At 41.2% G+C, this 15,699-nt stretch overlaps 1 protein-coding gene across 2 annotated transcripts in view; it reads right to left on the bottom strand.

Moving 5' to 3' along the window:
- The window catches only part of SPATS1 (spermatogenesis associated serine rich 1), a 51,816-nt gene that overhangs the window by 761 nt on the left and 35,356 nt on the right, over window positions 1–15,699 (bottom strand). Inside the window, exons 4-10 of one of the 2 annotated variants that reach the window (XM_060163016.1) lie at window positions 15,346–15,493; window positions 11,162–11,283; window positions 9,417–9,578; window positions 5,430–5,453; window positions 5,154–5,274; window positions 3,887–3,949; window positions 277–392 (exon numbers count right to left, since the gene is read on the bottom strand). In XM_060163016.1, coding sequence (XP_060018999.1) covers window positions 277–392; window positions 3,887–3,949; window positions 5,154–5,274; window positions 5,430–5,453; window positions 9,417–9,578; window positions 11,162–11,283; window positions 15,346–15,493 — 756 coding nt within the window. Of the gene's footprint in view, window positions 1–244; window positions 393–3,886; window positions 3,950–5,153; window positions 5,275–5,429; window positions 5,454–9,416; window positions 9,579–11,161; window positions 11,284–15,345; window positions 15,494–15,699 lie in introns of those variants that run through there. The other variant, XM_060163017.1, reaches the window with a different exon arrangement.

Raw genomic sequence — 15,699 nt, 5'->3', positions numbered from 1 at the left:
CCTGCTCTTCTGGGCTTGCCTCCAGTTTTGATGCTACTTTTTTTTTTTTTTTGGCGGTACATGGGCCTCTCACTGTTGTGGCCTCTCCCGTTGCGGAGCACAGCCTCCGGACGCGCACGCCCAGCAGCCATGGCTCATGGGCCCAGCCGCTCCGTGGCATGTGGGATCCTCCCAGACCGGGGCACGAACCCGTGTCCCCTGCATCGGCAGGCAGACTCTCAACCACTGCGCCACCAGGGAAGCCCTATGCTACTCTTTGAAGGTTCTTTGACCCACCAACAGGTAGCAAACTCTGTAGCAAGGGGACCGCTGGCTGCCAACTGTCAAGCTCTTCAACTTCTCTTATCTCATTCTTCAGCTTGTTGGCCTTCTCCTTCACCCAGAAAGGCAAGCTGTGGGAAGAAAACAATACCCTGAGTTGAGTTTGTCTGATGCAAAATTTACAAACACCTTCAGCAGACAAGGCACTACATCCTCCAAAAGTAAGAAGGCCTCCCATGCTGCAAAAAATCAAAATCAAACACCGTGTTAGTCTTCACCATTTGCCCCTGCCCCAAACCCAGATCTCTTTTGTACCCCTCTCTACCCAAGAAGTTGACCCCAGTAGCCTGCATCACCTTGATTCCTCCCTGCCCCCACCTTTGAGCTGGGCTTGGCTAATGGGAGGCACCAACAGGAGATCAGAAGGTGGAAAGACAGAGGTTGGGGTATGTCTTATTGAGCTCCCACCCTATCTCCTGAGGTACCCCAATTCTGGAGCCGCTGTATTCTCCTCTGCCGCAGGTCCTTTCAGACAGCCCTTCTCCATCTCCTGCTGCTCTATGAACCATGGGCCCTCCTCCTGCTGTTCAGATCTAGGAGTAGTAAGAGCTTCCCACTGGTGGGAGCCCCTGGGTGCTCCGCCCTCCCATGTGAGTTTCCTCAACCTGCCCACACACTGGTAAACAGTCCTTTCATTAAACTGTCTTCAGAATCCCACCTAAGTGTGCCTTCTGCTTTCTGCCGGGACCTCAGCTAATACAGACACCCAGCGTCCTCCCAGGTCTGTTGAGATTTGAAAGGGCATATGCTGGGCTGCAGTGTGTGGGTTCTGAGAGGTACCAGGAAGTAAGGTTCCTGGGATGAGTCAGAGCAGGAAGACGAAGAATGTTTTCATCTTTTGGCAGCTAAAATTTTCATGTTTTTAGGGAGAAGTGCATCATGATTGAGAAAATACCCTGATAAACCTGCTGGAGTATTACCACACATAGCAACAGGTGGAAGTAATGGTTATCATTTAAAGCTGACAACCCAATAGTAGAAGCCCAAGTAAGAAAAGCAGGACGACAGACTTCCCTGGCGGTCTAGTGATTAAGACTCTGTGCGCAGTGGTTAAGAATCCGCCTGCCAATTCAGGGGACATGGGTTTGAACCCTGGTCCGGGAGGATCCCACATGCCACGGAGCATCCAAGCTCATGCGCCACAACTGCTGAGCCGGCACTCTGGAGCCCGCGAGCCACAACTACTGAAGCCCGCGCGCCTAGAGCCCATGATCCGCAACAAGAGAGGCCACCTCAATGAGAAGCCCGTGCATTGCAACGAGGAGTAGTCCCCGCTCACCGCAACTAGAGAAAAGTCCATGCACAGCAATGAAGACTCAACACAGCCAAAAATAAATAAATAAAATTTAAAAAATAATAATAATAAAGTATATAAAAAAAAGAGACTCTGTGCTTTTACTGCAGGGAGCACAGGTTCAATCCCTGGTCAGGGAACTAAGGATCCTGCATGCCATGAGGCAGTGGCCAAAAAGAAAAGCAGGACGAACAGCAATATAGAAAGATATTAGCATAAAGAACCAGCAGGATAAGAACACAAGCATTCCTAAACATCAGAAGAAACAATTTTTTAACTTTTGTTGAAATAATCAAAGAAAACAGTGAAAGACTCAGGGTAAATATAATACACATAATACATATAACATAAACTATTATGATAGAATTGAAATCAAATCTGTCAAATCAATGAATGCAAATGGCCCTAATTCACCTCTTAAAGAAAAGAAATTTTCAAATTGGCTCACAAAGCAAAATCCAATTCTTTGTCTGAGAGAAAGACCTAAAACAAAGTGATTCGAAAGTCTAAGAATGGGCAAAGAAATATTAGTCGAATGCAAACAAAACAAAGTAAGAGTTGTAATCTTAATATCTGGCTAGGTATAACATAGGACAAATGCATTAAATGAGAAAAAGAAAGATATTTTTATAATGCTAATGGCTACAATTAACAATAAAGATAGGGCTTCCTTGGTGGCAGTGTTTGGGAGTCCGCTTGCCAATGCAGGGGACACAGGTTCGAGCCCTGTTCTGAGAAGATCCAACATGCCGTGGAGCAGCTAAGCCGGTGCACCACAACTAGTGAGTCTGCGCTCTCGAGCCCGTGAGCCACAACTACTGAAGCCCGCGCGCCTAGAGCCCGTGCTCCGCAACAAGAAGCCTGCGCACTGCAACAAAGATTAGCCCCCGCTCTCTGCAACTAGAGAAAGCCCGCATGCATCAGCGAAGACCCAGCACAGCCAAAAATAAATAAATAAATAAATAAATTTATTTTAAAAAAAAGAAATCTATAAAAAAAAACAATAAAGATAGAAACACACTAATATTGGGACATTATAACACAACAACTCTTGGTCCAAGTGGACAAAATGAGTGGACAAAAATGAGTAAGAAAATATAGGGACTAAACAGAATAATCAATAAGATAAATCTTCTGGGTATGAATCTAACTTCGAATCCTGATGAAATAGAATGTACTTTCAAATGCATGTGGAGAGAGTCCCAAAATCGAACGTATATTAGATCACAGGGAAAATTTTGATAAGTTCCATAAAGTAAAAATAATAAAAACAATATTCTCTGATCACAAGGTGATAAAAGTAAAAATGAATTACAAAATAAAAACCAAAAAGCTCTCCTACCTGGAAATTCAAAATCTATCTACTAAGGAATTCTTTAACCAAAAGGAAAGTACCAATGCGAACTGCAGAATTCTTCAAAAAATAAGGATAACCTGCATATCAAAATGTATAAGGTTCAGAATGGAGCTGAGCTAACATATAACATCAGAGGAATGATACTTCCCTCAAATACAGAAATACTCCAATAGCTTGCTCTCTACCTCTTCAAACTCTAACCATCCTCCCTGGCTGCACTCATTTAAGCATATGCCTTTCTTTTCTTTTTTTTTAAAAATAAATGTATTTATTTATTTATTTTTGGCTGCATTAGGTCTTCATTGCTGTGCGCGGGCTTTCTCTAATTGCGGTGAGAAGGGGCTACTCTTCATCGCAGTGCGCGGGCTTCTCATTGCGGTGGCTTCTCTTGTTGTAGAGCACGGCCTCTAGGTGCGTGGACTTCAGTTGTTGTGGTTCTCGGGCTCTAGAGCGCAGACTCAGTAGTTGTGGCACATGGGCTTAGTTGCTCTGTGGCATGTGGGATCTTCCCGGACCAGAGCTCGAACCCGTGTCTCCTGCATGGGCAGGCGGACTCTCAACCACTGCCCCACCAGGGAAAGCCCTGTCTTTTCTAACAAACTCTTATGTTTTGGAAAGCAGGGACCCTGACTTTTTGCTCCACATCAAACCCCTCACAGTGCACACCTAGGACTACACATGGCATCTGGTATTTGTCAATCATACCTGTTGAAGATGTGAGCAGCCCAGCTGCCAGACTCCACAGACACTTGACCTTCGAAACCAAAAACCCTCCATTCAAACTGCCTCACCCACCTGCTGGGATTCAAAAGGTCCCTATGTGTTAGGTGTCTATGAGCTCCTCCATAGGAGAAAATAAACAATTGATATTTTCATAAAGATAGGATAATATGAAACATGCTGAGAGAACTCACTTGGGAATTTGTGGAAGAGGCTCAAGTGGAATAAATGTATCAAATTTCTTTTCATAAGGCATTCTGAAAAACAGAAAAGGCAACCAGAAGATTGGTGTGGTTTCTATGGCAAAGAGATCAATACATCATTGTGTTCAATAAAATGTCTTATTTTCTGGTTTTAATTGTTACGTATGGGCTTCAAAACTGTTAAGGGCCATAATTCTTATTATTTTTTTACCATTTTTAGTAAACATCATTAAAACAAACATGATTAATTTTTATTGAGGTATAGTTGATTTACAATATGTTTAAGGTGTATACATAGTGATTCACAATTTTTAAGGGTTATACTCCATTTATAGTTCTTATTAAATGTCAGTTATATTCCCTGTACTGTACAATATGTCCTTGTTGCTTATTTATTTATTTATTTATTTATTGCTTATTTATTTTATACATAGTAGTTTGTACCTCTTAGTCCCCACCTGTCTTGCCCCTCCCCCTCCCACTAGTAACTACTAGTTTTTTCTCTATATCTGTGAGTCTGTTTCTGTTTTGTTATATTTACTCGTTTGTTTTACTTTTTAGATCCCACATATAAGTGATATCATACAGTATTTGTCTTTCTCTGTCTGACTTATTTCACTAAGCATAATACCCTCCAAGTTCATCCATGTTGTTGCAAATGGCAAAAATTGCGTTCTTTTTTACAGCCGAGTAATATTCCATTGTGTACATACACCACATCTTCTTTATCCATTCATCTGCTGATGGACACTTAGGTTGCTTCCATATCTTGGTTATTGGAAATAATGCTGCTATGAACATTGGGGTGCACGTATCTTTTCAAATTAGTGGTTTTGTTTTCTTTGGAACATGATTGATTTTTTAAAATATTTTTAATGTACTATATCAACTGTTTTCTCTTTTAATTTAATGACCCTCCATTTCTCCTCAATGCTTAGTCGCAAGTACAAGTCAATCCAAATAGTAGTCACTAATCAACAATCTGATTCAGTATGAAAATTGACGTCTTCATATTTGTTGATAATAACAGGAACAAAATTAACAACCACCTTTTTGTAGTCAAGATCCTGTGTATGATTTCAATTACACACATGTACATGTGCATACACTAAGGAACTAGGTACAGATTTTTTTAGAAATTCTCACCAAATATGTCTTGTTGAGATTCACCCCTTGTAAAATATAATTTATATGTAGTAGAAAGAAATACAGTTCCTTTAAAGTTAACTAAATAACCCTAGTATTAACATACACTTACATTGAAAAATTCCCTGGCGGGAGAGTTGATCCTGCTTTGTGGAAGCCTTTACTCTGTTCTGGACACATATATGGATTATCTCCTGGAGTTACCTTTGGGATTCCATTCCTGGGATCAATAACTGTGAATGGAGTTTGAAAACAAAATCATAAAAAGGGCTGAAGATGATCCACAGATTTGCCGTAAGAATTGACATGACAATGGAAACAGGATAATTTAGTGTTTTATTATGAGGTACATATAGGTATCTTAATGTTCTGTTTGTGATTGTCTCACCTTGAAGAGATGAAAAGTGTGAGCCTAAAATAAAATAAAATTAAAATTAAAAATAAATTGTAAAAAAACAGATTAAAAAAACAAATACAGTGCGAGCCTATGTTTGAGACGTTTTTTAAAAGGTGTTGTTGGGCTTCCCTGGTGGCGCAGTGGTTGAGAATCTGCCTGCCAATGCAGAGGACACGGGTTCAAGCCCTGATCTGGGAGGATCCCACATGCCGCGGAGCAACTAGGCCCGTGAGCCACAACTACTGAGCCTGCACGTCTGGAACCTGTGCTCCGCAACAAGAGAGGCCATGAGAGTGAGAGGCCCGTGTACCGCGATGAAGAGTGGCCCCCACTTGCCACAACTAGAGAAAGCCCTCGCACAGAAACGAAGGCCCAACACAGCAAAAATAAATTAATTAATTAATAAAAGGTGTTGTTATGATTACCTCACCCTGGAAAAGAAGAATAGCTTAGGTTTGGATGGGATGTTTTGGTTTAAAATGAATGGTGAATCAAAAGTATCTGAAATGATTAGCATGAACTCTGACTTGAAATCTTTTCATTCCTGAACATTAGTGCACTTTGAATCCCTGAATCCCTCCGGGATTAGCAGCTCTAATTGGGGCTCTGCCTCTCCGACTGGGTCTCAGGAGGAAATCAACTAATAAGGGCTCTGCTACTCCTTCTGACTCAAAGACTAGGGTAGTGTAGCAGTAGGAGGTGGCCTTCCTGGTGAAGAGGAGTCACGAAAAAGTCTACTGATGCTGAGCAAACACTGCTTCCTCAGCCCATGCTCTGACACCCAACCCAGCCGCTTCCAACGCCCCAGGAATAAGTAACTAACCACATGGAGTCAGCCTGGTACAGGATGGTCGTTTAAACCTGCACCTCTTACACCAGATGCATCTCCTAAGGGAATAATCCTGGACTGCAAGACTAACCACCTTGGGATCAGAAGCAAGGATGCATGGCTGGAAGCACAACCTCCTTCTTTGCTCACACACCCAATGAACAGGACCCTCTTTTTAATTTTTAAATGCTTGTTTTGATATTGCTCCATTCACCTGTATTCACAAGATACAAGCCAAAGGGAGAGCTGGGGAAGATTTTTAATAAGCTGTTTCCTACCTGCCCAAATTTCTCTAGCTAACTCAGAAAAGCCATTTGCACAATTGGTGGAAGTACTTGAGTTACTGGAGTACTTGATTTTTTAATTTTCTATTTTTTACTCTTTCAAAACCCTTTTCAATAGCTAAGACTCTTCAGCTAAACTTTTTATTAGCTCTTAAGTGCAGGGAAATAACATCAACCACATCTGTACATTGAGTGCTTCCTGAGGATGAAATGCTGAGGATTCAAAGCAAGGAGAGCGGAGTGACCCTATCTTTTGAAACCCAAACCAGGTTACTGACAAGTAAAGGTCAGGTGACAACAAGAAGTGGTGAGAAGGGCTTGAACTGTGAAATCAGTCACGCCTGAGTCCAAATTCAGTTCTGCAATTTCTAGTTCTGTGCCCTTGGGCAGTTTAACTTCCCTAAGCCTTAGAATCCTCATTTATAAACTGTTTATTTCAAATGTCTACTTTGCATAGCTATCATGAGTACTGAATGAGAATAATCTGTATACATAATCAGCACTCAAGAAATGGTAGCACCCTATTTGGGGAAAGTATCCTAGGAACTTGTTTGGAAAACCAGAGCTTTTTGAAGAATGCACTAACCATTCTGTCTCTAGACTGCTCTTCTAATCTACAGATCCTGGACTTGAGCTGCAGCATTTCCAGAATCCAGCCAACCCTTCAGACTGGTCCCCACAATCCGAATTAGCAAGAGCCAATTCCTTAGTATCTACCCAGTGGCTACTGTTTGTACTGAATTCAGTGGTTTTTGTATATTGACAGACTCCTTGGTTTGTCTCAAGTCTGAAGTCAAGGGGAGATTCTGTCAGCAACCAAGGACCTCTCTGGTCAGTCCTGAACAGGTTTTTCCTTCAACTGCATGGCTTATCCCTATACTTGTGCTACTAAATGTATAAAGGTATAATCTAAGTTGTTTAATATATATTGTGCAATGTTTAGTATGTTGCACCCTTAAAGCTATCTATCCATTTATCTTTATTTCAAAAATCTGAACATAGGGCCAGCATATACTTCTGTTCCATATTTAATGGTGAAATTTAAACGTCAATAAATAAAAATAGTATACCCATGTAATGCTTAAAAAAAAGAAATGGGGACTTCCCTGGCAGTCCAGTGGTTAGTTAAGACTGCGTTTCCACTGCAGGGGGCTCGGGTTCGATCCCTGGTCAGGTAACTAATATCCCACATGCCACATGGCGTGGCCAAAAAAAAAAAAAAAAAAGAAATGGTAGCAGTTGTTATTATTATTTGAAATTAGGACTAGGCTAATACCACCCGCATCCCAATTTTTTTTTTTTAATCTGGAAAATTCAAGGTTAGAGAATAGGGAATCTTATCTAGTTGGGAAGACAAGACAATAAAAACAGTAAAGGAAGGGAGGGAGGGAGGAAAAGGAATAATAAACACAAAATTCAGGACAATGTTTACTTTCGAGTTAGGAGGGAAGTGATGGGTTAGGGTTAGGATTTGGATCATCATGATAATCTCATTTACTTTTGATACGTACTTGCAGTTGGCCCAGTTCTGGCCAGTGAGACACGAGTGGAAGGAAGTTTCCCAAGGACCATATGGGAAAACTTTTCCTTCCTTCTAAAAGGGTAAGGCAACAAGAGATTTTCCTCTTTTTCATGTCTTGAATATAAAAATGATTCTTGGAACTGCAACAGTTATCTTGTGACCATAAGGTGACAAGCATCAAGACAAGAAAATCCAACACTACGAAGAATGGTAACACACACACAAAAAGAAACAAAACGAGCCTACATCTTTGATGACATCACTGGGCAACCAGACTATATAGGTCACCTAGCTGTCAAAGCTTCTTGTTAATTACATAATAAATATCTTATGATTTAAGTCTGTGATAATTTGATTTTTCTTTTACTTGTAGCCAAGAACATGCCTAAGCAACAGAAAGCTAAACTTAATCCCTTCTTGATTTTTCTCAGTTGTTTTCATACATAAACCAGTTAAATAAATCCTTCCTGGGAATTCCCTGGCGGTCCAGTAGTTAGGACTCTGTGCTTTCACTGCTGTGGCCCGGGTTCAATCCCTAGCTGGGGAACTAAGATCCCACAAGCTGTGCAGTGTGGCCAAAATAAATAAATAAATAAAAATTAAAAAATAAATCCTTCCTTTTCCACCCTATGGCTGCATCTCAATTAGGAGTGGAAAGTCAGCCCTGGTCCGGGAAGATCCCACATGCCACGGAGCAACGAAGCCCGTGTGCCACAACTACTGAGCATGAGCTCTAAAGCCTGTGAGCCACAACTACTGAGCACACGTGCCACAACTACTGAACCCACGTGCCACAACTACTGAGCCCACGTGCTGCAACTACTGAAGCCTGGGTGCCCGGCGCTCATGCTCCGCAACAAGAGATACCACTGCAATGAGAAGCCCGCGCACCACAACGAAGACCCAACGCAGCCGAAATATAAATTAACTAATTAATTTTTTTAAAAAAGAATGCACTTTTAAAAAAAAGAGAATCTAAAGTACGATTTAAATGCATATGACAGGCAGCATTTAATTAAAACCTGAATTATTTTCCTCGGACTTCAGTGGAGGTTTCTATTAATAAGTATCTGAGAGAACTTATCTGATGACTTAAATGTCACATTAGCATTTTATGAAATCCAGAGAAAAACAAAAATGTAGATCAGCATATGTTGTGAGTTCTATGCCAAAAAGTGCAATCTGCCAACCATCCCCTTCACTTTCCTATCTTCCTGGCTGCACTTGGGTGACCTGGTGACCCCGCAGGGCTGCCCCCAGCCACGTGATGCTGGGCCTGCAGAATCATGACTCAGGAGTATTTTTGAACATTGCATAGTTAAGGTCCAGGAGGAAAACATTACCATATTTCTTCCTCCCAAAGCACTTGTCCATCGTCCTCTCTGATAGAGACCTCCTGTTGCCGAGGAAGACCCCGTTGAAGAAACACTGCTTTCCAACATGGTAGGTGTGGATGTTGCTGCTAAGCCTTGGGTAAAATGTCCACTCAGGACGCTGCCCATCTTCTGCAAGACATCAGAAATCCTTCCATCAGCACTGCTCCCAGCGTCACAATGTAGTTGGATGACAAAACTCTGTGAACCGCCCCCCAGGCACTATCTGGCTATAATGTGTATAATTCTATCTGACTATAATGTGTATAACGTGTATAATTCCTTGGTTCTACATCGAGGGCAGTGTCAGACTCTGTGGCACTAGGCACAAAAGGCAGGGAAGTAGGAAGAAAGCTATCTAAGAGGGCTCTCTTTTTTTCCCTTTTTACCCTCCCCTTCAAAAATAAAGCCAGTTTTATGGTTGGAAGTGATGTATGGGTTAGGAAGCTCAGAGACAGTTTTACAACCACCTACAATCCAACCTTTCTCTAATAAGTGTGTAGGAAGAACAGAATGCCCATCAACCAGGGAAGGGCTGGAACACCCATGGCATCTTAACCGGATGATACATGGCGTTGGCAGCAACAGTGGCACATGCATGCACTACAGTGACACAGGGAAATGTGTACATACGATTATGACCAAGGAGAAAGGCCGCTGTGAGACCTTAGGCTAGTTACTGGACCTCTCAGTGTCTCTGTTTCCTCATTTGACCCTTTTCCTGTAAAATGGCTAAAGTGATTTTAAACAATAAAAGATCTCCTGACAGCTCTAGGGTTGCTTAAGAAACTCTTGTGCTCTTTGGTGGCCGAGAAGGAACACAGGCTTTGGAAGCAAGCAAGTTTGGGTTCTAATCCCATCCCTTCATTTCCTAGGTTCGTGTACTCATATGGGGGACTGAATCTCTCCAAGCCCCAGTTTCCTTCTGTGTAAAATGGGTAGGTCTGTATTAGCCACATAGGTCTACATGTTTTTTGTTTTTTGTGGGTTTTTTTGCAGTACGCGGGCCTCTCACTGTTGTGGCCTCTCCCGTTGCGGAGCACAGCCTCCGGATGCACAGGCCCAGCAGCCATGGCTCATGGGCCTAGCCACTCCGCGGCCTGTGGGATCTTCCTGGACCAGGGCACGAACCCGTGTCCCCTGCATCTGCAGGCAGACTCTCAACCACTGCGCCACCAGGGAAGCCCCGGTCTATACGTATTGACAAAGAAAGAGGTCCATGATCTATTTACTTTGAGTGAAAATAATTTGCGTACTATTTTCTACTAGTGAAAATAATTTGTGTATTATTTTCTACTAGTGAAAATATGGTGGTATATTACAAGCAATAAATATATATATACAAACATACATATATATAAACGTATACATACATATATACATTTCAAAATTCTCAAAGAATATATATCAAACTCTTCACAGCTATGGGGCAGAATGGGAAGATTATTGGAGAATATTGGGGTATGGGTTTTTATACTCTACATACTTATTTATTGTTTTAGTATTTTGCTACAGTACATTTATGGTTTTTACATAAAAGCATTTTATTTTTGCAAAACACATAAAAATAGTTGCCCAGCAGAGCTGTTGTGAGAATTAGAGGTGAAGTGTGTTGAATGCCTGGCACCTAATGGGCCTTCGGTGAATGGCACCCAACAGTATGGCAGCCTTCTGCAAAGACCCTGGGAGTGGAGGAGGACCTATGACTTACTCACTTGTCTGCAACTTAAGCAGGCTGAATTCCTGGCGATATTTATCCTTTCGGGCTTCAGGCAGTGAGGTTTCAGAGGAGTGATCAGAATGTGAGGAGGATTTCAGATCCAAATCTGCAGCAGGGCTGGAAAGGAAGCAGAAGGATTAGATTCTTCAATGTGCTTAAATTGGAAGTTAGAAGCTGATCTTACACTAGAATTCCCCTCATCTATGAGAACTAAGACTACTCCTCGATAAAAGTCCATGAGCATATAATTTATATATTCACAATTTGAGGGGACTGAAATATATTCAAAAGGTGCATGCTTAAACAGTTTAGTGTCCAAAAGTTAAATATAGAATTATCAGGGAACTTCCCTGGTGGTCCAGTGGTTAAAAATCCACCTTCCAACGCAGAGGACGTGGGTTCGATCCCTGATGAGGGAACTAAGATCCCACATGCTGTGGGGTCACTAAGCCCACACGACGCAACTAGAGAAGCGCATGCGCCGCAACAAAGAGCCCATGCTCTGCGATGAAAAAAAAGATCCTGCATGCTGCAACAAAGATCCCACATGTTGCAACTAAGACCCAACGCAGCCAAATAAATAAATATTTTTTTAAAATTATCATATAACCCAGCAATTCCACTCCTGGCATATACCCAAAAGAACTGAAAACAGACCCTCAAACAGATACTTATACAAGAATGTCCACTGCACCATTACTCATAATAGCCAAAAGGTGGAAATAACCCAAATGTCCATTGATAGATGAATGGATAAATAAAATGTAGCGTATACATGCAATGGAATATTATTCAGACATAAAAAGGAATGAAGTTCTGATATATTCTACGACATGGAAGAATCTTGAAAACATTATGCTAAGTGAAATAAGCCAAACACAAAAGGACAGATATTGTATTATTCCACTTATATGAAATATCTAGAATAGGTAAATTCATAGAGACAGAAAGTAGATTAGATTAGATTAGAGTACCAGGAAATGGGGAGAGGGGAGAATGGAGAATCACTGCTTAATGGGCACAGAGTTTTCTGTTTGGGGTGATGAAAATGTTTTGAAAATAGTAGCGATAGTTGCACAACAGTGTGAGTATAACTTAATGCCACTGAATTGTACACTTAAAGTGGATAAAGTGGCAAACGTCCTGTTACATAATTTTTACCACAATTTTTAAAAAAAATGAATGATGCGAATTCCCTGGCAGTCCAGTGGTTTGGACTCTGTGCTCTCACTGCCGAGGGCCTGGGTTCGATCTCTGGTCAGGGAACTAAGATCCCACAAGCCATGCGGTGTGGCCAAATAAATAAATATAAAAATAAAAATTAAAACGTAAATAAATAAATTAAATAAAAATTAAAAATGCGTGATATACTGATACATGTTACAACATGAATGAACCTTGAAAACGTTAGGCTGAATAAAAGAAGCCAGACACCAAAGACCAGATACCGGTGATTCAATTTATATGAAACACCGGAACAGGTACATCCATAGAGATAAAATAGAGGTTAGTGGTTTCCAAGGCTGGGGGGATACGGGACATGGGGGTGACTGCTAAAGGGTACAGGATGCTTTTGGGGGGGGTGACAAAAATGTTCTAAAATTGACTGCGGTAATGATTGCACAACTCTGTGAATACACTAAAAACCATTGACTTGTACACTTTAAACCGGTAAATTATATGGTATGTGAATTATGCTTCAAATAAAACTGTTACCAAAAAAGATACGTTTTCAATTAAACCATTGACTGGAAAGAAAAAAATCAGTCAGTATAAACAGAAGAGGCAGAAATAATCAAAAACAAACCTAGACTGAAATGGCTGTAATAACAGAGCATTATGTTTAGTGCCTAACTTCTTGGCAGTTAAAAAGGCCTACAGCAAACTATTGTGAGTGTCAACAGAAAAAGCAATCACTTCTGGTCTAAGTGGCCTTGCATTTGATAGATGGCCTTGGACAATGCTTTCAGATGTAGTTAACTGTTATCAAGTCATAGGATCTTTTTTCATAATATTACATCACCCTGATATTTGAATCCTTTCAAACCAACTTCATACTGATAGTCTTGTTTGCTCCCTACAAACATCCTGTGATACAGGTGGGGCCAAAAGAATCATTTCCATTTGCAAGGGAAGTGGGCCCTCAAGGCAGCTAACGATAAAACACACCCCAGGCAGAGGCAGAGCTGGATCTCCAGGTTAAGTCTAGACTATGTTGCCTAAAAGTCATAAAGAACCCGAGTTCCATAACTCACAAGGCTTGTATAGCTCGATCTCTACTTTGTTTTTTTTTTAATCTATTTTATTATTATCATGATTATTTTTAATTTATTTTTGGCTGCGTTGGGTCATCGTTGCTGCGCACGGGCTTTCTCTAGTTGCGGCGAGCGGGGGCTACTCTTCGTTGCGGTGCGTGGGCTTCTCATTGCGGTAGCTTCTCTTGTTGCGAAGCACGGGCTCTAGGCACACCGGCTTCAGTAGTTGTGGCGCATGGGCTCAGTAGTTGCAGCTTGCCGGCTCTAGAGCACAGGCTCAGTAGTTGTGGCACACGGGCTTAGCTGCTCCGCGGCATGTGGGATCTTCCCGAACCAGGACTCGAACCCGTGTCTCCTGCATTGGCAGGCGGATTCTTTTTTTTTTAACATCTTTATTGGAGTATAATTGCTTTACAATGGTGTGTTAGTTTCTGCTGTATAACAAAGTGAATCAGTTATACATATACATATATCCCCATATCTCTTCCCTCTGCGTCTCCCTCCTACCCTCCCTATCCCACCCCTCTAGGTGGTCACAAAGCCCCGAGCTGATCTCCCTGTGCTATGCGGGGCTGCTCTCCACTAGCTATCTATTTTACATTTGGTAGTATATATAAGTCCATGCAGGCAGGTTCTTAACCACTGCGCCACCAGGGAAGTCCTCGATCTCTAGTTTTTAATAAACATATCTACACTAATAACTTTGAACTTTTGAAGTGTGCAGATAGAGCAAAAATGCAACAACTCAGAGTCCCCCTCCCAGTTCAAAGTGTATGATAATTTTGACACTGGGGTGAAATATGTCTCTTCTAAATATTTTTTATGTATTTGTGTTTGCCAAACAAACTGTGTAGAAAAGATTGCAAGGATAAAGGAAACTTTCCGAAAGAACTTTAGAAATATCCACCTACTTTGTTTTACTCAACAAACATTTAGCTGAGTACATTTTGTGGCAGGCATTGCTCTAGACACTGGGGATCCAAACAGCCCCTGCTCTCGGGAGCTTAGGCTCAAGGGGAAGAGGACATGGACAGATAAACAGATGATTGTGGAAGAGTGAGTAAATGCAGAGTTGGAGAAAGCAGGTTTTGCAAAAAAGTAGTATAATATGATATTAATTGTGAAAAATAAATACATATTTCTATGCATAAGAAAGAAATCAATTTTTTCTCATGCATATAAAAAAATAAAATGTTAACACTGATTCCCTAAGAGATAAGATTATTGTGACTGTTATTTTTAATACTGTTTTTTATATTTTCAAAATTTCTACAACGAACTTAAATTACTTTCTTTATAACAAAAATTGTTAGAAAAAGGTTTTCAAAACATTTGACCATAAAAGAAATATAAACAAAGTACAGAATACTTTTTTTCTAAATACAGTTTTACAAATAATTTTAAGGCCAACATCCACGAGAAGAAATAAAGCATGGCCAGCCCTTTCCTCCCACTCCCCAAAAACCATCTGTGTGTCCCTTTCCCAGAGAGGTAACCACTGTCCTGACTCTGACAGTTATGGTAATCATTTCTTTGATTTTCTTTAAGATTTACCACCTGTGTATGTATGTATGTATTCCCAAAAAATATGTAGTTTAATTTCACCTTCATAATAGCCAGTACTTGCACAGCCTGTATTGTATGCCAGGGAGTCTTCTAATCTCTTTACAGTGTATGTATTACCTCATTTAATCCTCACAACTGTGAAGTATTACCCCCATTTTGCAGATAAGAAAGCTTCACCAGGGAGGTGAAGTAATTTGCCCAAATTCACTCAGATGCCAAGTGACAGAGTAAGATTTGAACCCAGTCTGGCTCCAGAATCCATGCTCTTGCCAAATATGTCACACTACCCCTCAGACTGTTGGCCCCCTGGTCAGAATTGACCCCAGCGTTTACAGCTCTTCCCTGGACCCTTACTTACTCTGAGTGAACAGACCCTCTGCCGGGGCTGAAAGGCCCACTGACGCTTAGGCCTGTTTCAATAGAAGATGAGGGGCTGACACTTCTGCCAGAGGACATTATGTTGGCAAAGCATCCCTTAGATTCCAGAAAATAATTGAGTTTAGTACCTGCAACACATAGATATCACCATTTGATTACATTCATGAAAATACCTCCCACTTTATCTTGTTTCCTAGATGATAAATAATTTCTTTTTAAAAAATAACATTTGTGGGAGTTCCCTGGCAGTCCAGTGGTTAGGACTCAGCACTTTTACCACCATGGCCCAGGGTCAATCCCTGGTCAGGGAACTAAGATCCCACAGGCTGCATGG

The sequence above is a fragment of the Lagenorhynchus albirostris genome, chromosome 10 (genome assembly GCF_949774975.1).
Source record: "Lagenorhynchus albirostris chromosome 10, mLagAlb1.1, whole genome shotgun sequence".
NCBI classification, from domain to species: domain Eukaryota; kingdom Metazoa; phylum Chordata; class Mammalia; order Artiodactyla; family Delphinidae; genus Lagenorhynchus; species Lagenorhynchus albirostris.
The sequence above is the reverse complement of the archived record's forward strand: the minus strand, read 5'-3'. Positions and strand labels throughout refer to the sequence as shown.